The sequence below is a fragment of the Botryllus schlosseri genome, chromosome 15 (assembly GCF_051294905.1).
Source record: "Botryllus schlosseri isolate E-star chromosome 15, Bs_hap1, whole genome shotgun sequence".
In the NCBI taxonomy this organism is placed as follows: Eukaryota; Metazoa; Chordata; class Ascidiacea; order Stolidobranchia; family Styelidae; genus Botryllus; species Botryllus schlosseri.
In genome coordinates, this window is record NC_137250.1 from 9,591,385 (window position 1) to 9,617,458 (window position 26,074).

Genomic DNA, 26,074 nt, shown 5'->3' on the forward strand with positions numbered 1-26,074 from the left:
TCGATTAAGAGTTGCACTTTAATACCGTATAATCATATTCTGAAAAATAATTGAAATAAGGATGTCAGAGACACACTATGTCGCAGAAGTGGCCAAAATAGTGCTACTATAGTAGAAACAATGCCGCAAAATTACATCAACCACCAATTAAGTACAGGTAGAAAAGTACACAAGCTACAAGTAGTAATAAAAGTATTTTTGGGCGGCAAGCACTCCAAAAAGGCGGTGTTTCGTGGTAGGTCACGCGCTTTGACAGATTCACACACGGCACCGGCGTCGCTTTATCAAGCCTCCAGAATTTGTGCTGCGTTTGGTGCTAACACTGTCAGCGTAAGAATAGCGTCGATGCCTTTCATGACAGCCGATCACGCTTTGCTTTGCGCAAGCAATTCCGCGAGGAGCTTGTCGGCTTTTATCGCGGCCTGAAAATTGAAAAAAATTCAAGTCGCCGGATTCGAGCGATCGGCATAAGGCGCCTTACGTCTCTGTCTTCGTCGTTGACTGACGGGTATTTGGCGGCCTTGCCCAAGTATAGCATGGCGCGCTTCGTGTCGCCCACCATCTTATAGCAGTAGCCCAACTCCAGAAGATTCACACTGTAGAAGTTTGGGTCGACTGAATAAAACGGTAAAGGGGTGAGAACAGAGACGAATTGAATTTATGACGTAGCTCGAGTGCTTGCTCACACCAGGGAGTTTTAATGCAGACTGGTTAACGTAAACCGGTATTAACAATATTGGACCTTTTCAATTCCGTAGCTCGCTTACTCGAGCACAAAAATATAGTTTCCATGAACATTCTCAGCCTTGTGCGATGGAGGTTCCAAGAAATTGTGTGTGGATGGTATATTTCTAGTTGAAAAATCTCCGTAAATTAGTTTCTTGAAAGGCAGTCAGCAGTCAGTACCCTTTCGAAGTACTCAAGCAGCTGCCGACTCCTTGCACTAGTTGAAGTAGTTCCGATTTTATACTACTTCTACTTCACAGTTTTCGGCTTTTTAAGCTGAACTAGGCCCTGAATTAGTAGAATGCTCGCACTTTTACTTACTTGAAAATCGCTACTGTTACTTGTACTGAGTAAAGTTAGTACCAATTCTACAACTCTGGCAAGATTGGCAACTATGTATACATTTACCATGGAGCGGGGCATGGAACAGAGCCAGACTGAATATCCAGCTGGATTTGTCCATTTTTGGCCGGAGTCAGAACTGTGAGTTTGTATTGTGATGTTATTTATGGAGAGATTCAATATATAACCTGAATCCGTGCCTTATAATCTACTGTTTTTGTAGTTTATTAGAAATAAGTACTCGTAGATGATTATTATCAGGGTTTTTGGATCACGGTCATTTCAAGAATCTGGTCTAAGAGTTGGACAGTGGCTGGAACAGTTGAAAAACAGGATCAGAGCTGGACCAGAGAATTTGTCGATCCGCCCGCACTAGCTGACCACCTGTGGTCATGCCCACTTTGCCCAGCCATGCAATCAAATGAGCAACATGAAAATGGCATCGTACTATTCTCAGCATGTTGAAACATTTCGATCGCTTCTTCGTACGATGACGACGGTGGCGCCGCGAACAGAATCGAAGCCATTTTCTGCTGGTACCACGGCAGTTCCGCGAATACTTTGCACCAAACGCCGATGCAGTGGGCGGTGGTCGCGTCCTTAGGATTCAGTTCCAACGCTTTCTACGCATTAAAAACCAAAGTTACGGATTTTACCTTTAATTAGTGAAGACGTATCGAACCGACCTAGTAAACGACAAAGCAGAGGTATTTAAGGCAGTCGAGTTACTGCTTGAGTAGAAGTATATCTACAGCGGTCAATTTCTACTCAACTTAAAGTTGAAGCAGTGATTTCCAAGATGTGTCAAAACTACTTCCTGTGTAAGTAGAAAATGAAAGGTCTGCAAAGTACTAGTTTGTAAGTAGTGCGATACTCGAAAGTCAAAACATTCAGCACCTCTAAATGTTCCTTGATGACATACGCATTCGATATTTTGATTTTCGTTCCCTCGTAGTCGCCGACGTCTCCCAAAACTATCGCATACCACTTGTGACAGCCCCAGTTTCGATCGTCGATCTCGAGACCTCGCTTTGCTACCTCGAACGCTTTGTAGGTGAGGGCCTTTTTTTCATCGGACGAGACGTCCGTACCGGTCAGGGCCAGATCGCGTGCCGATCGTGCCAACCGCCACAATATATCGGCGTTTGCAGAATCTTCGTACCTATTAAAATGTGGTCAGTTAATCGGTGACATGAAATATCGGACAAATCTTATCACCAACATTTTCAATATACCGACAAACACCCTGACTCCAAATGGGTTCCTAATTTTATTTTTAAACAACTCCAACACCGAGATTTCAGTAAATATACTTTGAATATTACACATAACCAAATGAAAAAGTTGATGACTCCTGCTACAAGGCTGTGGAGTCAGAGTTTCCTTAAATTTTCTCTTGTTGGAGTCGGAGTAACAGAACATTTGTAGCACATACTGGCTGGAGTCGGAGTTTGTGGAAATGCTCTGGCTCTGACTCCATGTACTAAAATCGAATCACATATCACATAAAAGTGCCGTTGCTGTAACCGAAATTATCGCGTTTTACGTTTTCGAACCATCACAAACTTAATTTCTTTCTGTGAGTACAGCTTTCATAATTTCTGCGAACCATACATGTTTAAAAAATGTAATAGTGGTATATTTTCCCAAGTAGATTTACAGGAATATCGGAGTCGGAGTTCTGTGTAGAAAATATTAGGAGTCGGAGTCGGTGAATTTTAAATCCCCGGAGTCGGAGCGAGAGTCAGTGGTAAAAGGAGGCAACTCCACAGCCCTGTTCTGCAACTGAACTTTTTACTGACATTTGAGAACATTTGTTTCGATTTTAAAGTAGTTGCATTTTAGCTAGTTAGTATGTTGACAAACTCCGACTCCAGCCAGTATGTGTTTTTCCAACTCCAGCGAGAGAAAATTTACCGAAACTCTCCCTTCACAGCTCTGTTTCATAGGTCATACACCGGATCCCATTATCAGAAAAGTCACCATAAAACTAAAAAATTAGATTTGTGTTATTGTATAGCTTAGGTAAACTATGCTCACTTGATTAGAAAGTTGTACAATTCCCTCGGGTCGTTTTCGGAAGTGTATAAGTTATCCGCCTCTTTGAGGATATTAACATCTGGAAAATCATAATTTGCTGTTTGTTAACGTTCCAAATTCACCTGATATTGCAGTGCAAATATTCATGCAACAGTTTCTATTGCATACTTGCATCTAGCTGTTGTGACTTGTGACCCTTACAGAAATCCTGTTGATGAGTCAAGTATAGTGGCAAAACCCATATCATATTACATGACTAAAATCCTGAGTATGCTGAAGTCATTTTCAAATCATTAGAGCACTCGAATATTTAATCATTGGCCTAGATACATACAGCAACATGCATATTCACCGTATTCAAGCTTATGCACAGCACTCACCAGAAAGATCCTTTGCATATATGCTAAGATTTCTATCCAAGTACCATGTAATACCAAATCCTGTGAACAGTGTATATCCAAATATTTTGCTTTTTGGAAGCATTGCATGTGAAATGGAGCGTAGAAATGATACCTGTGATTGAAAATCAGCATGCAACAACCATAAGGTCCAGCAAGAACACTTTTCTATAAATACAATATAAGAAATTGCCGATTTCCAAATACCTTTGAAGTAAAACAACGTCTGCATAGTGGAGACCGCAAAATGATGCTTCTTAATCCGGCCATGAGTGAAGTATTGCAGTAAAATACTTATTTACAAATGTTCTTAAAAAAAGAGAGCCATCAGACACACAGTGATTCATTCAGGGCAGTTTGGAAAATTCAAAAGAGTGGAGTAGACATCGCAAATATCACTGCTATATATTGCGCAAAAAAGCAGTCCAGATACATATTACAAACATCACGTAATGAATGACAGCATTCTTGCAAGATGAAATTAAGGTTATTACACACCTGTTCATGCCATATATTGGTTTATGGTATTGATACCTTTTAAATTGATGCGATACATTATTACAATACTAGGTAGACTTACTTGGCAACAAAATCGGGTGTGTAACATATCTTTCTGACGAAATCTTAATCACTTGGTAAATGCATGTTCATGATTGATATTACATACAATATTTGTTACCGGCAATACAAGACAAATTATTATCAGGGTCATCATTTTTAAAGCCCTATCAGTGTTTGTGCGGGCGTTGAGCATAAACACTACAATGGTTGTGGTGAAGGTCTCCACTCTCCACAATAGTTCTTAAAATTTATATGAGCAGTTCAAAAATAGCTTTTTTTCCTGAATCTTGCTGGCTACGTGATTAAATCGTTAGGCTGCCTTAAAAAACGACGTACACCAAATTTTAATTCATTCCAACCAATAATCGTGGATTTCGTACAGTTTAAAAATTTTGAATTCACCCAAAGATGCAAAAATTATTTTTTTTGCAATTTTTCTGTCAACCCCATGAAATTGTTGCGCTGCCTTCAAAGACGATGCAAAACAAATTTGACTCAATTCCCACTCGTAGAAGCGGAGTTATTCGAGTTTTTCGATGATAATTCTTGGAATATCCACCGATCAAGGATAATCCCCGAATTATCGAAGAAAAACTGAAATGGCTCCGCTTCTACGGGTTGGAATTGAGTCAAAATTGTTCTGCATCGTCTTTGAAGACAGCGCGACAATTTCATGAGGTTGACAAAAAATATTTGAAAATTTTTTTTTGCATCTTCGGGTAAATTCAAAATTTTCAAACTGTACGAAATCCGCGATTATTGGTTGGAATGAATTAAAACTTGGTGTGCGTCGTTTTTTAAGGCAACCCAATTTAATCACGTAGCCAGCAAGATTCAGGAAAAAAAGTTTTGTTTGAACAGCCCTAATGAGCAGCTATGATTAGCGACAATCTTAATACTTTTTGTCATATTCATGATTGATCTGCCCCTTTTCGGTATACTATGCTGTTTATTCAGCTGCCTTGTGGCTGAAACTATAGTATGGAAAGCAGTGACGGGAACAAGTCATTTTGAATCACTGCAAAATTGGACCAGACTTCAGTCATTTAAAAATTCTCGAGTCACACCAACTTTCAAAGCGAGCCAAGTGTTCTTGGATTTCTGATTAGGAGTAATACCACATTTTCATTGATTTTAATGTACGGATGCACAAGTATAACTGCAAAAAGATTAGATCACGTTGAACAGTAAGCTTGGTACCATGCCATTTCTAAATTACTAAAACAGCATGAGTCACGGCGGTTATATATGTCAATAGATGAGAATGTTACTCCTTGCTCTATTCAAAATAGTATAGAAGTATAATTCAACGCAAGCGACTAAAATCCTGCATGCAGGCTATAAAAGGCGGCGCTGATTGCATATTTGTCAAGTCGAGTCATTCAGAAAACGAGACTTAAGTCGATTCGACACAACATAACTTCAGCAACTTCTTAACGTTCGAGCTACACTCGTGATTAGGATCTGTGCTTCCGCCGAGATATATAGTTCGCAAGGAGTCGCAGTTAGCAATTTCCACATCCACTGAGTCCTTAGGAGAAACGGTCCCAGAATGGCACCAAATTCTAGTTAACTCGAGCCAAGTCAAGTCAGAATCGATCCTAATCAAATGGGTAAACAACCGGATGGCTGACTCTTGAAGTTCGGCAGGCTGCCTGCAGCTCAAGTACGACTTCAAGGACTTGCAAGTTCGAATATGGTCCTTCCTTTTCACGTCCAAGTCGAGCAAAAGCGGCCCCAGTTCTGATAACACTTTCCTCTGCAGTTTGAACAAAACGGAATGCTTGTAGGCGACGACGTTACGTGAAACGTTGGACCCAATACGGCCTGGCATGAGGATATCATTTCCGTGGGATATGGAAACTTTTCTGCTGCTAGCGGCCTGAGATTCGAGTGTTGACAGTAATTTTGGAAGAATGTCTTTGCTGAACCGTTTCCGTAGAAATTCCTTTGCATGAGAGGCGATGATGCACATTGTATCGAACGCTTTTATCACAACCTGAAGATAAGAGTTAGTTACCATATGTCAATGTATTCATCATCCACAATTGGTTGGCCTATGTATGATGTTTAGTGTGCACCCAATATTTTGTTACGGCCATGAACGGGACAAGCTTGTTGGTATGAATTTTTATACGCAAATTACTGAACACTCGGGTTTTTGCCCAAAGTTGAACACTTGTAGATTATGTTACCGGCTGTAAAACGCTAAAAGATACCAGTCGCTAGATGTAGGATTGGCGCAGCCGGCAAGTTGAAAATATAGCAGCTGTTGTGGCTGGTACGTGAGATTGATCAAGCTTTGTGCTGATCAGCAAAGACTTCGTAGACATTGTGTTACAGCCAAAATACATATCTGCAGGTGGATGTTATGGATATAGCTCGATAAAAAATACTTTGTGCAGTAGCGATACAAGGAACGACAAGAACATATTCATCTAGTTCTGAAAGTCTTAATCAGAGGTGGTCAAAACAGTGTTGCTGCTCAAGTAGACGTAGAAGTATGATATTAATTTCAATACAATTGCAAGTACAAGCGATTTCCAGTAGCTGTCGCAACTACTACCAGTCCAAGTAGAAAAGAAAAGGTATGAATAGTACCCAAGTATCTTCAAAAAGTATCTTCGGTCAAGGGGTCGTATTCATATACATCTAGCATTCAATCGTAGATGGCTACATTCAAAAATTCAAGACACACATTCGATGCTGATACAAGACCAGCGACTCTACGCAAAGGGCAATCATCAAAAATATGTAGTTTCACTCGTGAAGGCGATGCAAACTTATCCCAAAACTAAAAAGTAAGTAGTTTTGCCTGAAGAAACTGTTGAGTAGAAACGGAAGTAGGCCACAAACATAGCTATTGCATAAATGGAGCAAATAGGAAAAAAATACTAGAATACTCCATTACTGTTTGTCACAAGCCATATATTGGAAGAAGTGTACAAAGACTAACAATATAACAACGTGGCTTAGGACTTGCATGGCTTAGGACTTGTAAAGTGCTGGTATTAAATGAACCCGGGAAATATCTTACCTGGAGCTCATCGTCGCCAAATTTCGCCGCCAAAGGATTCCAAATCTTGTGTGCCATCGGCAGCAGCTCATTCTGGTACTTGCTCAAGGCCAGCATCCCGGAGTTGATCACGTCCATCACCCGCATTCTAATTCTCGGGTCCGAGTGTGCCATCAAGTGACAGCATCGAGTCAGCACTTTTGTCACGACTCGAATTTCTATGGGAGGCTCGTCCGGCTTCTTATCCTCGTCCGGATCCGGGTCTAGCTCACCGTCTGGGTCAGGTTGCCAATCCGGATCGATTTCAGGCTCAGTCTCTAGCGACGCGATTTTGCTGTTCTCACGAAGTTGGAGTAATTGATTTTTCAATTCGATTACAAACGATGTCTTCTTCAATCTGGAATCTGTGCCAGCAGTATTGTCGCCGTTTACCGAGCCACCGGAATGGTTTTTTGTATTTAATTCTCCGCAATTAGTCTTTGAACTCGAATTTTCAGCCATCCAACGATTTACGCCGTTCGCAACTGCCGATAGCACAGGCACAAAAACGAGGAGCTTCCGTGGTTCGAGGTGATGCAGATCGAGGGCTTCCACAATTTCGTCAACCGTGTCGTAGACGAGTGGCAGGATTTTCGAGTCGCTGTGATTCAGAATCGCTCGCAAGACAGCCGGGCATCTGAGAAATACAAAACGGGATCATTTTTCGGAAAAGCATAGGCTCTCATATTTGCAAACGTTCCAAAACTTTTTCCGCGACTGGCCTTGACAACTCTCCCCGAGGTGCTTGTAATTTTGCACAAAAATCGGCACAGATCATACGAGTGGAAAAGTATTTATAAACGCCGATACAGTTCCACAATGCTGACGCTAGATGTGATCAGTAACAAAGTACTTGACATGGTACTCAAGTAGGTTTTGCCTACTTACACTTGTAACTCAAGTTTATATGAATTAGACTACCGGTACTTCTACTAGACAGTTTACAGTTTTAAGGCAAAACTAGGCTTAGATTACATACTTTTTTCTTACTTGGAGATCACTACTTCTGCTTGCACTCAAGTACCAGCAAAGCAGCAATGACTACTATTAACACCTCTGGCTGACGTATGGCAAGATCCAGAGGTAGGCTGAATAGCAGACAATTGGTGATTCTCTATATATGTGGCTGGATAGGCTACTGATTCTAAAGGCAACTGATTCTCTAGTGTGACTATTGTGATATACATAAATACATCAAAACAATGATAAATTATCAGAAGTTGACTGATAATCGCAACTTGGTCATGGCATGCAAAATTTCTAGTAGGCTATTGGAATTGAAATGTGATGCTAAATTTTAAATACCAAAAGATTTATCAGTGGTAGATTAGTTGATTTTTCAATCGTGCCACAAAAATAATGACAGTTTTAGTTGCAGCGAGCATAAAGTTAGCTTATCCAGAAGAATGGCAATCGTCTGAATTATACTGCTACTCGTGGTGCATAAAGTAGGATAAGATTTCGTAGAGTAATCTGGTAAACTTTTAATCTCGTAGATACGCTAACTTTATGATTCCCCTCCTTAATTATCACAATATGTAATAGTGTCGCGTGCCGCAGAAGATGTAGTGTCAGCAACAGCGGGCGATATTACGAAAACATTCTTACCTTGGAAACATGTGCAATTTATGTATCTGGATTGACATGTCGCTGATCAGATAATCGGCGTTTTCAGCGATCAACTCGGAAGATGACCGATATCCGCAATTAAGCGCGATTCCTCCCATGGCTCTAACTGCACAGAGCGACAGAGTCTCATCTTGATCGACAGTTTTTTCAAGTAGCGGATACAATACGTACATCAAAAACTGACGAAACTCGGACTTCAGAGTTCTCGAGAAAGCCAGTATCGCGTCCAAATGAACACACGATAATATCACATTGTTTTTCACAAATTTTGAAGATATCTGCTGAAAAGATGACGACGAATGTGAAGGCGCGATTTCATTACTTGTTTCATTCCGTCTCAAGTTTGGGAGTTTATTCGAAACATGAGGATCCAAATAGTCAGAATCAAAACTTGTGACTAAATACCAATTTTCCGGACTAAGAAACTCGTCCAATAAGGACTTGATAGTATCAAGCAGTTTTCCAGAACTTTCCTCGCATATTACCACACCGGTCACCATATGTAAGATTACCAACACGGCTTGCTTGCAATTAGCCTCGGATGAATGATATACATCCATGAAATGATCTGTCAGGATTTCAATATCTCCGTATCTCCCTAAATTTTTACAAATATCTGAGAGAACCTTGTAGATCCTGTCGTCACGGAAATGCTTGAATCTTTTGCGAAAACATGACTTTGTCAATTCCTGCGGCGCACAGCCTGTCGGCGTCACTTCGAGCAATTGTATAACAGAGTGGTCCAATTCAAGGCAATGAAGAAGGGCGGATGATAATTTAGACAAATGTGCAAAGGATAGAATTAACTTATTGATTTGTGCCTTCAGTAAAGTGATATATCCTAACAAAATCCTCAAATGGGATAACTTCTCAGCGTCGTCGCCGGACCGTATAATCCTCGGTAAACTTGTCGACAGAGCAAATATGTTTTCTTCCAAGATTTCGGCAAAGACCCGGCGCCTCGAACTGTCATTTTGTATCATTGTTGAAAATCGATTTAACGTATCGTCGCATAAATCACGGACTTGAGGGAATTCGTCATTCATCAATTTCACACATACGTTCAACAAAACGACGGTGTGATTTTCCATACTTCTCGAGCATTCCAACAATATTCTGCCTGAAAACTCGACACAGCTCATTCTGACCGCGACCTCGCTGGAATTTGACGAAGAGCAAATTATTTCCAGGATTTTTCCGAGTCCGTCCGCGGCTTGCTTCGTCCATTTCTCGTCTCTTTTCACCACCAGACGTCTTATGTTTGGGTTAAGCTCTTCTGTCGGGGGGCCCGCAGATTTAGGGGCTGCATCGCCGATAGTGGAGACTATAAATGTTGACAGCACTTCCACCGCGACACATCGTACTTTTTGGCCAGAGCTTTGATTCGATATTACTTTCACCATTCCTAACCAGACCCCCGGTAAAATACAGGCCACTGTATCAGCAATTTGAGTTATTAATGCGTTTCGCTCGGCATCGCCTAATGCCTTACTATACGGCGGATCGCAGAGTGATTGCAATGCTAGCAAAGCCACAATTCGAGTACTCCTGTCAATTTTATCGTTAACGATGGACAGAAGTATAGTAACAACATACCCCAACAGTGCAATCGTGGAAGCATGATACAATGATTTCGCTACTAATGCGGCTCCTTTAACGAACAATGCCTTAAACACACCCACAACCTCCTTCTTCAGCTCTTCCGATCCGGCTAATGATTTCGATTCTATGCTGAATACCAATCTTGACACCGATGTAAGAATATCGATCACAGCCACTGAATTTTTCAGTGATACATTCGATAGAACATATTGGACACACTGCAGCGACTCCACCAAAAGATCTTCATTCGAAGGATGCGGTGACTTGAAAAGTTTGCAGAACGGGAATAAAACAACTTCGGCAATATTATCCAACGAGTCTTTACTCTCTTTCTGTATCGCTTCTTTCAATGTAACTATGGACGGCACATCTAGCTTGTGCAAAGAATCTACCCATTCCAGACGGGAGATGTTAAATGGTGCAGTATCTGACGTCATGCTGAAAATTGTTAAAGTGAAGGAAAGATATAAATCTTGGCAATTGAGATGCCTATCAAAATGCCATATAACCATAACAGATTTCAATTTTGTCTAATTTGCTTACAATGAGACCAGTATAATTGATCATTTTCTACATCGAAACCACAAGTCAGAGCTCAAAATGAACATAGAAACACAAAAATAGCTGGAAAATTCAGATACACCCTACCCTGATCAATCCAATCAGCTCCAAAATCGTAGCAATCTTGATAACACAAAATACACAGCATAACCGTTAGAGGGAGATTACATAAGGGAGATGGAGTTAACCTTGAGCGTGACTTATGGAGAAATTATCACTATTGGTGAGGTGTTCAATTTGACCCAACCCTTTATTATCATCTTTGAATTTTAGGCTATATACTATGTCTAATCTCTATATCGAAAAGCTCGCATGATTTTCGATATGAGGTTGAAAGAACTGTGTCATGGTCTCTGCTCAACTTTACAGCTTGCCACAAACTTGTCGCAATTTCTTATGAAAGATATTTCAACTGTTATCCATAAATATTCCGATTACTACATCAAGTTCACTAGCCCCCAGAGTTACAGCACAGCTATCATAGCTTCTTTCATTTATGACAAGTGTATGCTACAATACCAATGCTATCAACATCATATATAAATATTGTCCAGATATCAGTTTTAGGCTTGTCGGCATTCTTATACAGCTTTGGTGACACATGACCCATCAAGTATCATCTCGGGATGTTCAGTTTTGGGGGAGTGTAATACTTTTTATTGGACGGTTCGGGGAGGGTCGTGATTTTCAAAATTTCCTGCGGCGTCAAAGCTCCATTCCATATTCCTTGTTCCCTCCATTTCAAGATTTCAGAACGGTTTACTTTCTCATTATACGCTGGTGGCTCTTTACTTAGGCCAGCGCTTTTCCATATATCTTCAAGTACTTTAGCTTTTTGATTCTCAAGTTTTTCTCTCAATGCCTCTTCTCGGTACGCTAGCATAGTCTCATTCCTTTTTTTCCATCGCTGATATCGGTGGTGTTTCATTCCCCTCCTTCTCCAGTATATATCTCTCTTGTGCGCCTCTATTTTCGGAGTTTGCGACACTACCGGGTCGATTAGAGTCCTGTTGCCTGAATTGGGATCTTTCACTTCAGGAGGAATCGAGATGTGAACTCCAAAAATCAAATTTTCAATCCCTGTTTTTAGGGGAGGCGTCTCATATTTAGGGGTGATTTTCGCTCTTGGATCGATTATCGTAGGCGAAAATTGATCACGCCTCCTCAAAGACATTGTTAATATAGGACTAACGGCTTCGATCTTGCTTGAAAACGTTGAAGCAAACGCACAGCCTCTTACATTGTGAAGCAGCAGTTTGCCTATATTAGGGATTAACTTCGAGCACGCTTTTGATGAAAGCATGATCGCTCAACTAAGTGGACTAAGAGTTGATAGTTTTCTACAACATGGACACGGAAAACGAATATATCAACAATAAGGCCTATTATAAAAACATCGGCATTTACCTCACAAATCGACCACTGTCAGCGGTGCAAAGTTTCTAAAATTGCATGTGAATAACAGGTCAGCTGGAACGAAAATAATATATCATAGAGGCATAGATATAATCAATTACTCATGAGAAGCGTTATGGATGACTGATTTGTTAGTGAATGTCTTTATTATTTCGAAATACCACTGCATTGCAATACCAATAAAATAGGAAAGAGTGTCGAACGAATCAATTGAGTCTATCAAGCAAACATCCATCTTGGCTTGTAGATCGTGATCAAGAAAACATGGTGAATCGAGTCGTGCGCACAGCATCAGGACGCAGAAAAATGGCAAGGAAAGAGGTTTTTACGAGTAATAGATGAAATCCACATTTCATCGATAGTCTCAAAACGTAATCTATTTCCCTATCTTCAGATCTGTTATCGCCATCCTATATGGTTCATAAATTTAATAATTTCCAAAACCGCATATGATACAACGAGAAAGAATGTAAAAATTCGAAACGCATTGGTTCAGTTCAGTTCATAATTTTATCTTTTAAAAACACCACAAGATTGCGCTAGTATAAAAATAGAGGACGGAGTAGAAACGAGTTGTTGTAGTAGTCTTTCAATCGGACGCCCACCTTGGAGTTGAAGTCGACACGTCTGATAGCGGTCCGGTGATCTCGAGTGCTGACTAGTATTGGTGGTTTAGATTTGTATTATTGAAAAACATTGCGTGGCATTAATGAAAACATTATAAATGAAAATAAGGTTGCAGAGCGGTATGACTAGCACGAGAAACACGGTCTGCTTGATAAACATAGATAATAGAGGTCTATGAATCAGGATTTTATTGTTCTCTTATGAAAAGATTCCACTGACATTGCGAAAATATCTCCATCGAAATATGGCCGACCGAACTTTGAACGGAATTCGCGAGCCAAAAAGACATTGGTGGTCCAGGACGAACGGACGGACCTGTTGATATAAGATATTAATATACATTAGTTGTAAAACGACCGCGCGAATCAGCAAAGATACCATATCATATAGGCCTATGTGCAATGTGCATTGGACCTACTGAACTAACATACCCAAGGAATCCAGTAGCTTTCGTGCATATTTCCATTTCCGTCGTGGAGATAATATCGTTAAAGTGGCGTTCGATAACATGACATGAATGATATCGCATGTTTAGAAAATTCTCGAGATCTCTAGAAGAATATGACACCCATCCCTGCTTTTAAATAGAATGAATCTGGAATTACAACCAAAACAGCAAAATGCCTACACGCAGATATAGATGGGCTTACGTGACGTCGCTGCAATATCTGGCTAACTTCCTTAACGATGTTTTCTTCACTGCTTGGAGCAGCAATATAAATATCTTCGATATCCATATTAGTGATTGTTCGCAGTTTCACTATGTGCTCCCTTATAGCTCCGGCGATATCTTGAGGCTGAATAAGTAATGCGTTTTCGCAAAGACTTTTCTTCAGGCTGTCGCGGCTCTCGTCGTCTCCGCACCTGCAGTACAGAAATCTCCTCGCCCCCTCATTCGCGTAAGCGGTGTCTTACAAAAAAGCCTAGAAGTGGGCCGTGCTATACGTCGGCAGTTACGGGGGAAAATGAAGAATACCGGCCCGGTGTAAACAGAGGTGGTCAGTAGCGAAGTACTTCTACTTTTTGGAAGTACTCAAGTAGTTTCCCTCTACTTCTGGTACTTACTCAAGTAGATCTGATTTTCTCTACTTCTACTTCTACTTCATAATAGTTTGTGATCTACTTACTTACTTTTCGCTATTTTCAGTTTGTCAAGTAGAAGTAGTTTAATCCCCAAATACGAAAGATAGCCTGAGGAATTTCGGAGCTGTTTTCATGGAGTACCAACATTTGATATTCATAAAAGTCAAATAAAGCCCATAAATTTTGTTGCGCCTCGCGCACAGTAGTTATGGAGTGACAAATATGTTTTCACGAAAGTATCAGTGAATATAACTTAGGTACGGGATGGCATTGGTTCCGATCACACCGCATTGCCGCCCATATCAAATAGTTCATCACAGTAAATATGGTCCACCATAACGTTTGAAACTACCGTTTCGCAATCTAGCAATTACCTATCCTATCGTAATCTAGCAACCCATGACGTGCCCTGCTCATCAAGAAATTGAACGTTACACCAGTTTTAGCAGATCACCTCTGAAGCTTTATGGACAAAATACATGAAATATATTTTCCGCTTTTTAGAAGTAGTATTTGTATTTCACTTTCAATTCCGAGTATCATACTTTGATTTCTAATTACTTTCAGTTCTTTTGTCTGCAGAACATACATATTGAAGCATAAAAGCAAGTGTAGTATAATGCCTCTATTTTCCAAAATTAAAGCTACACTAAATATAAATTTTACGATCCACAATATTTGTTATTAACGTATAGCCTACTAATCGCGCAAAGTGTTGAAACCGTATCCGATACAACTTCTCCGTATTGCTCTTCGCCTAAAGTTGAAGCCTTATAATATGGGGCAGGGCGCCATGCCATGGTATTTTCTAAAACGGAGTCTTCTAGTAAACAAAGGGTTAGTATCGCATTTTCATATCAATACCATAATTTGCATCCCATGATACGAAAGAATGCTTATTCTGTCGAAAATTGATACCTCCTGGGATGCATCTATTCGAATCAAGCTCTCTGCACCTACCGCATAGCTCAATTTACAGCTTTTGACAGTCCAATTGAACGAATTAAGACTGTTTTCAAAACTACTTACTTACTTGAGTAGATTTGAAGTCAGTCAATTCTACTTCTACTTCAAGTAGTTTTAGGCGGCTTATGGAAGAGGTACTTCTACTCGTACTTGAGTAGATTTTTTCGTCGCTACTTCTACTTCTACTTGAGTAGCTTTTTTGACTACTTTGACCACCTCTGGGTGTAAATGACCGTAGTAGTCGACACTCGACAAACACTATGAATACCACAAAAAAGTAGACCTACAGAAAATAAACATCGAGAGTTACCAACTTCTGTCAAAGTCGAATATAGATCAAGAGTTCAATCAAGCAAATAAATGCACTGTATGTTGAATGCAAAAACAGACCGTACTCGTACTCCGGAATCCTTATCTATTATGTTGGAGGTTTATCTGTATGGGCTCGCCTCGCCATCTTATTTGCGTAATCGGTAGTCTATCATACAAGACCCGAATAGTTAGCGGTGCTTTGTCGGGCAATTCAGGAATCACAGAAAATAATATCGGCCTGTTGTAAAGTGACAATTGATGTCGGAAGACCATGAATATGAAAACAACAACGCCTATTTTCATGACGAGTGTCAGCCGAAAATATTCGGGTTTATCCCAATTTGAATATAAAATTCGATCATATATCTTCAAGAAACATGAATGTTTTTTTATAATGCAAATTTTGTTTCGAACGGAATATTCACATCCTAGTCAAACCGAATCCAGAATTCATTTCGTGTCATGTCCAAAGTCCATTTCCGGTAGTGACTAGGGTTACAATACGCCCTCCATGTCCTCTTTTTTGACATTTTTGAAAGTGTCCTCGGATGACACCGAAATGTCCTCCTTTTTGATAATTTGTCCTCTTTTTTGAAAATTTTGGTTAAATGTATGTTAAGATCCAACTGAGATATACTCCGGTATTGTAAGTCTGTTTAAAAAAAAAAGTGTCCTATTTTGAGATTCCCAAAATATGGAAACTATAGTAGTGATGGAACTTTTTCTCATAAGCCGCATGGAAATTGTTAATTTAATCCAAAGCCAGTTTGAAAAAACACTATAATACATAATCTGGGCAAAATCTTAAAATCCATTTTTCAATCCAAATCCATGCCCATCTCTGCTATTTTCGCATATTACAAGCACTAACTCACCTTTTCATAAAATCGTCTCGATTGTATCTCCAGTGAATGCTCAAGTATGGACGACCGCCCATAACAGTTTCGATGAACTGTTTCACCATTGATGAGATATAGTCAGGTATACGCGAGTAATAATTCAATGAAAGATAGAGATCCCCATCATGAGAGTTATTTACACCTGTAATCAAAATATGGCACAGGCACATATATATGTGGTATTGCAGTAGATGTAGAAGTGGCCTGTACGCTCTTAGTGAAAACATAGTGTATTTTCCAGAGGTGGTCAGTTACGAAGTACTTCTACTTTTTTAAGTATTTAAGTAGTTTTCAGCTACTTGGGTACTTACTCAAGTAGATCTAATTTCCCGCTACTTCTACTTCTACTTCGTAATATTTTCTGATCTACTTACTTACTTTTCGCCACTTTCATTTTGTCAAGAAGAAGTAGATCAATCCTCCAATCAGAAAGATAGCCAGAGGAATTTCGGGGCTGTTTTCACTGAGTATTTTCATAAAAGTTGAGTAAGCCCGGAATTTTCGTCGCGCTTCGACTACTATGATTTCACGAACGTATTGGTTACTACATTTAGGTAGCGGGTTGCGTGCAGGTTCCGTTCACACCGCATTGGCGCCCATACGAAATATTTCATCACAGTAAATATGGCCCATCATGGCGTTGAAACTACCATTTCGCAATCCATGCATCAATATGAATCAAGCTCTGCACCTTTCGCATATCTCAATTTGCAGCTTTTGACAGTCTATGCGAATGATTTACGAACGTTTTCAAAACTACTTACTTACTTGAGTAGATTTAAAGTCAGTTAATTCTACTTCTACTTCAAGTAGTTTAGGTTGCTGTTAAAAGGACTACTTCTACTCGTACTTGAGTAGAGTTTTGCATCGCTACTTCTACTTCTACTTGAGTAGCTTTCTTGACTACTTTGACCACCTCTGGTATTTTCACCCTTGTAATACCCCTGATATACCGGCGTGAGCTCCAGAATTCCTACCTAAGTGTTCCAAGTCTATCTACTAGGCTTCTCCAAACCATCTCATCCGTGTAAGCGGTGTCTTATAAAAGCCTAGAAGTGGGCCGTGCTACAAGTCGGCAACTACGGAATAAAAATGAAGAAAATTGGACAGGGGTAAATGACCAGCATAGTAGTCCGACAAACACCATGAATACCACACGAAATCAGAACCTACCTCAGACTGATTCCGCGGTATGAATCTAGTACAACAGTTTGATCCTAATTATGCATGCACGACTGCACGTATCGTATAGGCTTTATGACCGAGATATAATTCCGAGTTAAGTTCTGTTTTCGTGTACCACCCTTTTCGACCCTTTGGGTGTGAATACACACTCTTATCGCTAGGAGTGTGGTGTGTCAAATCCTGTGCCATGTGCCTGTTTGATGCTGGTGTGATCAGACTAGATGACCTTTATGGTCTTATCGATCATTCCTATCTAGTACCTAATACTGTGCGTGCATGCATATTTTCTGTACCTCCTGTGGTGTGTCAAATCAAGTGTGTTTATATAGCTCAGTGGTCAAATTGTACGTTTGCACCCCTTCCAAACAGGCGAAAATGAGTTGAACACACCAATCCTAATGGAGATATATCACATTGGTGTAGGTGCATAATTTGGTACTTGAAAGTGCTGTTAACATGATTTACACCCCACGCTATTGTGGAAATCTGATAAATACACCTATTTCCCCACTCATGAATTTACAGTGTATTGTATACATGTATATAGGATAACCGCAGAAGAAACATCGAATATTCGTTGTATTGGGCATGATAATATTCCTGTAGCAATAACAAGAATGAACATACCGACCCTGTTAGCTCGCTTCATATGGCTATCACTAAATTGGACATGGACAATGGACATTCCTAGCGATACCGCATCATTATCATTGTGGGAGTGTCACACAGACAGACACGATGTCGACGACCACGTAACTGGTAGGGCTCTTCAAAAATGACTTTTTTTCTTAAATCGTACTGGCTACTTGATAAAATTGTTAGCTTACCTAATTTAGGCCTACACACAAAATTTGGTTCAATTCCAGCCAGTAACCGCTTTGCTACAGGAGAAGAAAGTTTATATTTACTATATAAAAATAAACAATAAAAAATTTGAAAATTTTCTGTTCACCCCATGAAAGTGTTAGGCTGTCTATAGAAACGATGCTCACCAAATTTGGTTCAATTCCAACCAGGGGAAGCGGAGATATTGCCATCGAAAAATTTGGATTTGAATAAAATAGTATTTACGGTGACCGATTCTTTGTTTATTTATTATAGTTGTGCTCACCGTAAATACTATTTTATTCGAATCCAAATTTTTCGACGGCAATAACTCCGCATCCACTGGTTGGAATTGAACCAAATTTGGTGAGGATCGTTTCTATAGACAGCCTAACACTTTCATGGGGTGAACAGAAAATTTTCAAATTTTTTATTATTTATTTTTATATAATAATTAGAAACTTTCTTCTCCTGTAGCAAAGCGGTTACTTGCTGGAATTGAACCAAATTTTGTGTGTAGGCTTAAATTAGGTAACCTAACAATTTTATCAAGTAGCCAGTACGATTTGAGAAAAAAAGTCATTTTTGAAGAGCCATAAGCTATATACGACCCGACCTGTAGCAGCAGTACGTGACAACTGATATATGTCGGTAATTGGATTGTATTTGTGAAATCAAATAACATCTAGCTTTAATAACATTTATAAACTGGCGATCATCAAATACACGTTATACGGCCATTTGACTGTGACACCTTCACGAGGCGGAGGCAGGCACGTTCTAAATGTGATATTGGAAACTGTTAGCACCGGAGGTATCATATGTCGAAGATCTCGTGGCAAGTTTAGAGCGTTTAAGCAGCGGCGTGGAATTATTAGAAGCCATAATACATGAAATAGAAGCTACAAATCTTTATCGTATATTTTTGTAATGTAAGGACGAAACAGCGCGGCAAAGTTTGATAGTCAAAGATCCACCATGGAGAACCAATACATTCAAAACAGGATTTACATAATTTTCCAACGCACCATAAATTGCCACCACCAAATTAGTGGTGAAGATGCATCTACGTGAGTGGAGTGAGTCTTGGAAATATCGTAAAAAAATATATTGCGAAAGGTCTTGGGATACCTGTGCGCAATGCGCATATATTTATAGTGGTCGTATAGGCAAAGGGATCAGGACAAATTATAAGTTGCGTCTTATGTACGATGATGATGAATAAATCAGTAAATAGATGAATAAGTAAATTTACGAAAACTGATCTATTCGGCAACAATATTTAATGCCACTGTGTCGAATTCATGTCTCCCACTCACTAATAATAGGCTCAGTGATGATTCCGCTTGCTGACTTGATACTTTGAAGCGGAACATGTAGGTTGTACAGAGGGTAAGGATATAACACGCATCGATCCTGCAAGTAGAATAACAGAATCTATTCCTCGTTAGGTTGCCGTCTGCGAGTTTTACCTTCGTGCGGAAAATCTTTTGGATCGAATCGGGAGAAAACGTCCTGAATCTCTGATCATTCGGGATGTCATGCTTTGGCACCAACTTCGTCGGATATGGTGGATTTTCGTCGGACCCAAACTTCATTCCAGAATAGGATTCGAATTTATGCACGTCGTGATCGCTATAATTTCTGTTTGAATAGTGTGGTTTGGCAGGAATGGGGAATTGATATCGATCGCCGAACACACTCACCTAAGATATAGCATTGAATCGATTCGGCGACCGCATGCGGCCTGAAATTGCTCCAAAGTAATGCAAGATATAAAGTTGCACAACGCATCGACCTCGAAGCGATGTCCGGGATATATGAACGAATACTGAAAACCGTTTGCTTGACTGTAAGAGTAAAAATCATACGTTTAAAAAATTGTATGTCTATAGAAGGATTTTGCAAAGTTTATGTAGGCCTATCAGTTCCATTGCCCCGAAAACTTCAATGACTTTTTTACCTCGGTATCAAAAGTGCACAAGTACGACACACGCGCGTCCACGTCGTCCAACTATCATATGGTAGACAAATAAGATCATCGCTCTATCAAATATGCCAGACCTGAAGTGTGGAACAGCATCTCACCAGCTAGATCCGACAGTCGTCGAACATGTCCAGTTGTCCACATTCAAGTCGAAATACAAGCAATTTCTACTGAGTGAATACTAGTCAGCCCTCACCATTTACCGGACCACGACTGACATATCGATCTCGCCTTCCGTCACTTGCCACCTGATTTTATCGCTTTATCGCCATTTTATATTATCTTCTTTTACTTTCATTCAGTGTCCATGTTTCCTCTTTACATCGCCTAGGCCCAGGTGGGTGTCTGATCTCAAAGACTACTCCTAGTCGTTTCGGCATCTTCCTATCATTCATTGTATTGCAGTCTTGTGATGTTTTGAAGTGATGAAATTTTATGAATAAACTTGAACTTGAACTTTTGGCAATGTCGCCTTGTATGAAGGTATAATACAAACAATTAAATTATCGAAGCGAAAATATGTTCTGTTTATATTCTGTTTGTCCAAAAAGGATCGAGGAATCTATAGCAACGAATAACTATTTAGCGGCGTTAAAATAGCTTTGTATCGAGGTGTCGACGTATTGTAGTCGTCACTGGATTTATTTTCATTTATAATACAAAAATATGCTTCTACATCACATAGGGTTATCATATTTTGGAACTGTGAAAAGAGGACACTTTTGCAAAATTTTCAGACTTACAATACTGGAGTAAAATCCGGAAAAATGGTAAATCTTTCCCGGCTCAACTCCCGAAATACCCGCCGGAACGTTACTTCAACACTGATTTCCTATATCTCAGTCGAATTTTAACCTATATTTAACCAGAATTTTCCAAAAATAGGACAAATTCTCAAAAAATTTGACATGAGGGCGTCCTCGAGGACACTTCCAAAAAAGTCAAAAAAGGGGACAAATCCTCTTAAAAGAGGACGTATGGTAACCCTAACATCACACCCACAACTAAAAAAAATATAACCGACCTACTTGTCTGTGAAATGCTTGAAAAACTTCGGAATAACCAAAGTCCTATTGAGTTGTATCGCAACAAATGCCGCCTCTCGCAGTCCCGTAATCTGGTTGTTTGGTCCGTTCACTAAAACCGGCAACAGAAATTTGTCCGGATCCAACTTGATTAAAGTATTCGAGTACACCGGCTTCGCGGTTGCGTAGGCCGCGAAAAATTGCGGTCGGCGAAAGTATTTATTATCATACGCGGGTTCTTCATAATATGATTCACTAAATTTGGAACTTCGCCACGCCAAATCACATGGGATGTAATCTGTGGAGCTTCGCTTTGATACATTGATCGTGTTGCTATTTCCGTAAGTCCACTCGCCCTGTAAACAAGTAGAAGATGTATCAACATAAAACAGCATCATACCGTAATTGATGCAATCATTTCTGTATGCAATGTATACACCATCGCTATCGTGCAAGTAGACGCGTACCTAACCGTTAACATCGCTGACCATCCCGCTTCCTACACGGAAAATGTCAATACTTCGACTCGGACATGTCCTGGAAGAGCTATATTCAGTCTCTAGACACTAAATTTTCACCGAAGTGTGGCCTGTTCTACAGCCTTAGACGTTTCATGCCAGTCTGGTTTCTTCTGATACTCTTTAAATCCTTAATCCAATCGGAGTTACAATATGGCATCCTCTGTTGAGGGGGGGGGGCTGCCAGTAAAACTGCACTCAAGCCACTGCAAAAGTACAACATAACGTACTCCGTATCAGAGCTAGGGCCCCAAAGGGGCCTGGTTGACCATCCAACAAGTCGCTGCTGAAGAGATTCGGTGTCCTAAACATAGAAGATATGCGGAAACTAGAAATCGCCAAGATTATGTATCAGTTCCACTGCGGCCACTGCCCCGAAAACTTAATGACTTCTTTACCTCGGAATCAAAAGCGCACAAGTACAAGACACGCGCGTCCACGTCGTCCAAATATCATATGATCGACCGTAAAGATCATCGCCATATCAAATATGCCAGACCTGACGTGTGGAACAGTATCCCACCGGCCATCCGACAGTTGACGAGCATGTCCACATGCAAGTCAAAATACAAGCAATATTTACTAAATAAATACTAGTCCGCCCTCAAGATTACCGGACCACGACCTGACCTATCGATCTCGCCTTCGGTGACATGCCACCCCATTTTTTCCGCTTGCTTTTTCTATACTTATCTTCTTTTATTTTTCATTCAGTGTGCATGCCTCCTCTTTACTCGCCTAGGGCCTAGGACAAGGTGGGTGTCTGATTCCAAAGACTACTCCAAGTCGTTTCGACACCTTCATATCTATCGCAATTTTTGTGGTGAATTGAACTGATAAAAATTGCTAATAAACCGAACTGAACTGCTACAACCAATATTGCGGAAATTTAGCCCTTCAAACATCCTTTTACGTTGCATTATAGTCAACTTGCTACATAACGGGACTGAATAGTAGGGTTGTGACTTAAGTCACAAGGTTCGGAGTCACAAGTCAATTCACCACCGAGTCAACTCCGAGTCATAGGTTAGTATTAAGACTTAAGTTGGAGTTCCAGTCAGGTTCAACTCATCTGTGAAACTCATGGGTGATATCGATATCCTTGGATATATAATATAGGCCTACTTATTTATAATGTTTTTCTCACTCTAAACATGTTTGCTCAAACAGACAAAAGGCTGTTTCTGGCCAATAAGTCATATAAAATCTGTCGAGTCATGCGCAATGACTCGAGTACAAGACGAGTCAATATACAAATAACAAATTGACTCGAGTCAGCGAAAAATTGCGAATCGTGTCGAGTCATTACAATCCGGCTGAATAGCAAGTCAGTTTATTTCAGTGGTTCCCAACCGGAAAGAAATTCCCCCTTGGGGGGAATTTTGCAATTTTTAGGGAGGAGAGAGAGAGAGAGAGAGAGAGAGAGAGAGAGTCTTTATTTTCATCCGACCAAAATACATAACAAACGGCAGTGATGGTGGTACAGAAAATATGCATGCACATTGCACAGTATTAGGTACTAGATAGGAATGATCGATAAGACCGTGAAGGTCATCTAGTCTGATCACACCAGCATCAAACAGGCACACTTGACTCTGAACAGTCTGGCTGTAAAAAATGTTTAGTTTAAGAGGAATTCCAATGTAGAACGGAAACGGATTTCATAAATTGTTCATGTCCGAACTGTCATGTAGTCAATCAGTTATTTCCGAACGAATGCTCCTTATGGCTGTTTTTTTCTGTTGGAAGTATGTTCAAATGCTATATGAAATCACTTTTTCACATACAAATTCCCCCTATCTTATATTTTCAAGTCAACATTTTCAGACAGTGACAAAATATTCCAACGTCATCGATTCAAGCCTTGCTATATTTTTAGTGAACAGCTACCCGATCGAAAAAAGACATGTTAAACTTGGTGCAATGTTTCCGAAACGGAATGGGTATCCTAAATTGCAATGAGCTCCAGCAGGAAATTTGATCACGTGTATGTTATATATCAGGGCTGTAACCAAGTCACGAGGCTCCGAGTCACAAGTCAATCTCACTTTCATATTTTTGACTCCAGTCAAGTCGAGTCATTTTCAATTCACCATTGAGTCAAGTCCAAGTCACCGAGCAGAGGGTCGAGTCCGATTCCAAGTCATTGTGTTGACTCCTCAGCAGTTTCCAATTGAAGTCTTGTTAAAAACCCACTTTTTATAACTCTTTTTGGTGATATTGAATGGTTTGGATTCATGATATACTAATTTTCCCCACTTTGAGCAGTTTCTTGTCGCCGCATTTTCAAGTACCAGAACCAATAGCCGGAATTCCGACAGGTGGTCACTTTACTGTTCTTCGAAATTACAATGAAATGTCGTATTGGCCGTCTTTTAGTCTCGAGTCCAAGTCGAGTCAATACACAGATTGTCTCGAGTCGAGTCGAGTTATTCCGTATTTTGAGAAAATGACTCGAGTCAAGTCGAGTCATCAGAAAATGGAGACTCAGTCGGACTCGAGTCTGGTCAACCCTGCTATGTATGAAAGTACCAATATCATTGCCAAATGCATACGCAAACTTGAGAAAAAAAATCGCGAGACCAGTAAATTTATGCATACTGATTTTTCACAGCAGTTATATTAGCGATTGGTGCATGGTAAGCCGAAAACACAAATGATTATTGGATAAGTCGCCGTTAACTACCACAGTCACATCTACGAATCACGTGGTACCCAACGGTGTTCGCTGCGTGAAGGATGTGTGTGTGCGTGTGTTTATGTTGCAGTGAATTTTATGTATAATGAAAGTATGGGGTCTGTTGAGTTAAGCCTTCCAGAATTTGTTTGATTGGGACCTTTGCTTTTTTTGAGGTTTACAAAGTGTTGCTACAGCCCTGCTAGAAACAAACACTCGGTACCGCCGTCTTATTCTTCAGTCAACAGGTGTTAAACAGGCGGTAAAAATGACATTTTTTAATCATCGGGCTGATTTCTCCCAAGGGGGTATTTTGGCTCAAATCTCGGCCAAGGGGGTCACGAGATGAAAAAGGTTGGGAACCACTGGTTTATTTGAAAGTGAAAGCTAATTCATCCAATCGTGTGACAAGCGGCATATATGGATGGACTGGACGTTATTCGTAGATAGGCCTACTAAACAGCCATAGTTCACCGTGGAAAAGGAGACTCGTAGGCTTTAGGTCCGTTGTCATAATTTCAACAACTCACCTTCGTTTCCCTGGGTTGTCGACGGTTTTGCTTTTTGAGTGTCGAGTACGAGAACAATAAAATAAATATAACACTCAGTATCGTGACGCAGTGAGATTTCCTCCTTTTGGAAGACGAGAATCTAATGTACATCTGCATGGACGGGGCAGTTTTCTAGAATGTTAATAAGGCTCTTGGTTCACAGAAGATATAATATTAATCGCACAGACAAAATAGACCGCAGCTATGTCCATTGTCCTGCCATAATATTCGGGCGATGCTTGTCCAATGTCCACAACTTGCTAAATTGAAATCGATTATACGAAGCTGGTCGCGAGTTATTCACATAGCCTTCCTACCGACCTATACCACGAGTTAATTCATGAAGTGCTTTGGCAAGGAGGCTGTTATGAAGTGATACGTGACCTTACTGATACTATCCCATGACACGCAAATACGTATCATTGATAAATCTATTATCGTGTTATACTGGTGTAATTCTACTACTTTTCCGTCTACTTCTGTCGCCTTTTCAAGGTTACTAACTTGACAAGGTGGATAAGCAGGTCAACAGCACCACCTATTTATACATATTAGTACGAAAGCCCATTGCTGCAATGGCGCTTACAAAATGCTATATCGGGCATCCGCTCCAAATAGATCGCACCCTGTACAGTACATGCAATATGCATTCAAAGAGCATGACAAAAAGTATCCCTGCAGGCGAAGCTTTCTTACCCGAGGCAATAACATATCCATCAACGTGATAACCTTCCCTCCACAGTACCCACTCAATAACTGTCAAAGTGACGTAATTACGCTACACTGCGAAATAATGCATTTACTAGTTGTAGTTGGTGCGAAGAACCATTCTCTCATGCCATAGCTCTAATTGCATCGCGTTACTACAGTGCTGGTCCATACGATGTAAATTTATCGAATGTGGCGATTCTGGCTCGTTGTTGCGACAGCTTATAACGGGTATAAAAGCAATTAGTAGCCTTCTCCCCCACAAAAACTCATTTAACAATTCGAAAAGCCTTCCGCGACATACGGCCTATACGCCTACACCAGAAAGTTCTCGCATTGGCATTAGCCGTGAATGCGATCTACTCTGATTTTCGAATGGGC

General features: G+C 40.3%; 4 protein-coding genes across 4 annotated transcripts; all 4 read right to left on the bottom strand.

Moving 5' to 3' along the window:
* On the bottom strand, positions 1-4,911 carry LOC145457665 (regulator of microtubule dynamics protein 1-like). Its single transcript, XM_080335889.1, has 7 exons — positions 3,714-4,911; positions 3,489-3,621; positions 3,109-3,187; positions 1,966-2,230; positions 1,517-1,691; positions 482-615; positions 1-422 (listed from the first exon to the last, which is right to left on the bottom strand). Exons 1-7 carry the CDS (start codon positions 3,774-3,776, stop codon positions 366-368), a joined length of 906 nt encoding a protein of 301 aa, XP_080192015.1. The 5' UTR covers positions 3,777-4,911; the 3' UTR covers positions 1-365.
* A 33-nt stretch (positions 4,912-4,944) lies between these two features.
* On the bottom strand, positions 4,945-10,865 carry LOC145457663 (TELO2-interacting protein 1 homolog). The gene is made up of 3 exons (XM_080335887.1): positions 8,731-10,865; positions 7,105-7,759; positions 4,945-6,066 (listed from the first exon to the last, which is right to left on the bottom strand). The coding sequence occupies exons 1-3, from the start codon at positions 10,863-10,865 to the stop codon at positions 5,464-5,466; spliced, it is 3,393 nt and encodes a 1,130-aa protein (XP_080192013.1). The 3' UTR covers positions 4,945-5,463.
* On the bottom strand, positions 10,792-12,370 carry LOC145457668 (uncharacterized). The gene has a single exon (XM_080335895.1). It carries the CDS (start codon positions 12,215-12,217, stop codon positions 11,531-11,533), a length of 687 nt encoding a protein of 228 aa, XP_080192021.1. The 5' UTR covers positions 12,218-12,370; the 3' UTR covers positions 10,792-11,530.
* Positions 12,371-12,457: 87 nt separating this feature from the next.
* LOC145457664 (uncharacterized) lies at positions 12,458-26,071 on the bottom strand. Its single transcript, XM_080335888.1, has 9 exons — positions 24,965-26,071; positions 21,243-21,595; positions 19,934-20,077; positions 19,700-19,871; positions 19,547-19,643; positions 16,194-16,359; positions 13,608-13,821; positions 13,389-13,531; positions 12,458-13,272 (listed from the first exon to the last, which is right to left on the bottom strand). Exons 1-9 carry the CDS (start codon positions 25,100-25,102, stop codon positions 13,137-13,139), a joined length of 1,563 nt encoding a protein of 520 aa, XP_080192014.1. The 5' UTR covers positions 25,103-26,071; the 3' UTR covers positions 12,458-13,136.
* Positions 26,072-26,074: the final 3 nt, after the last annotated feature.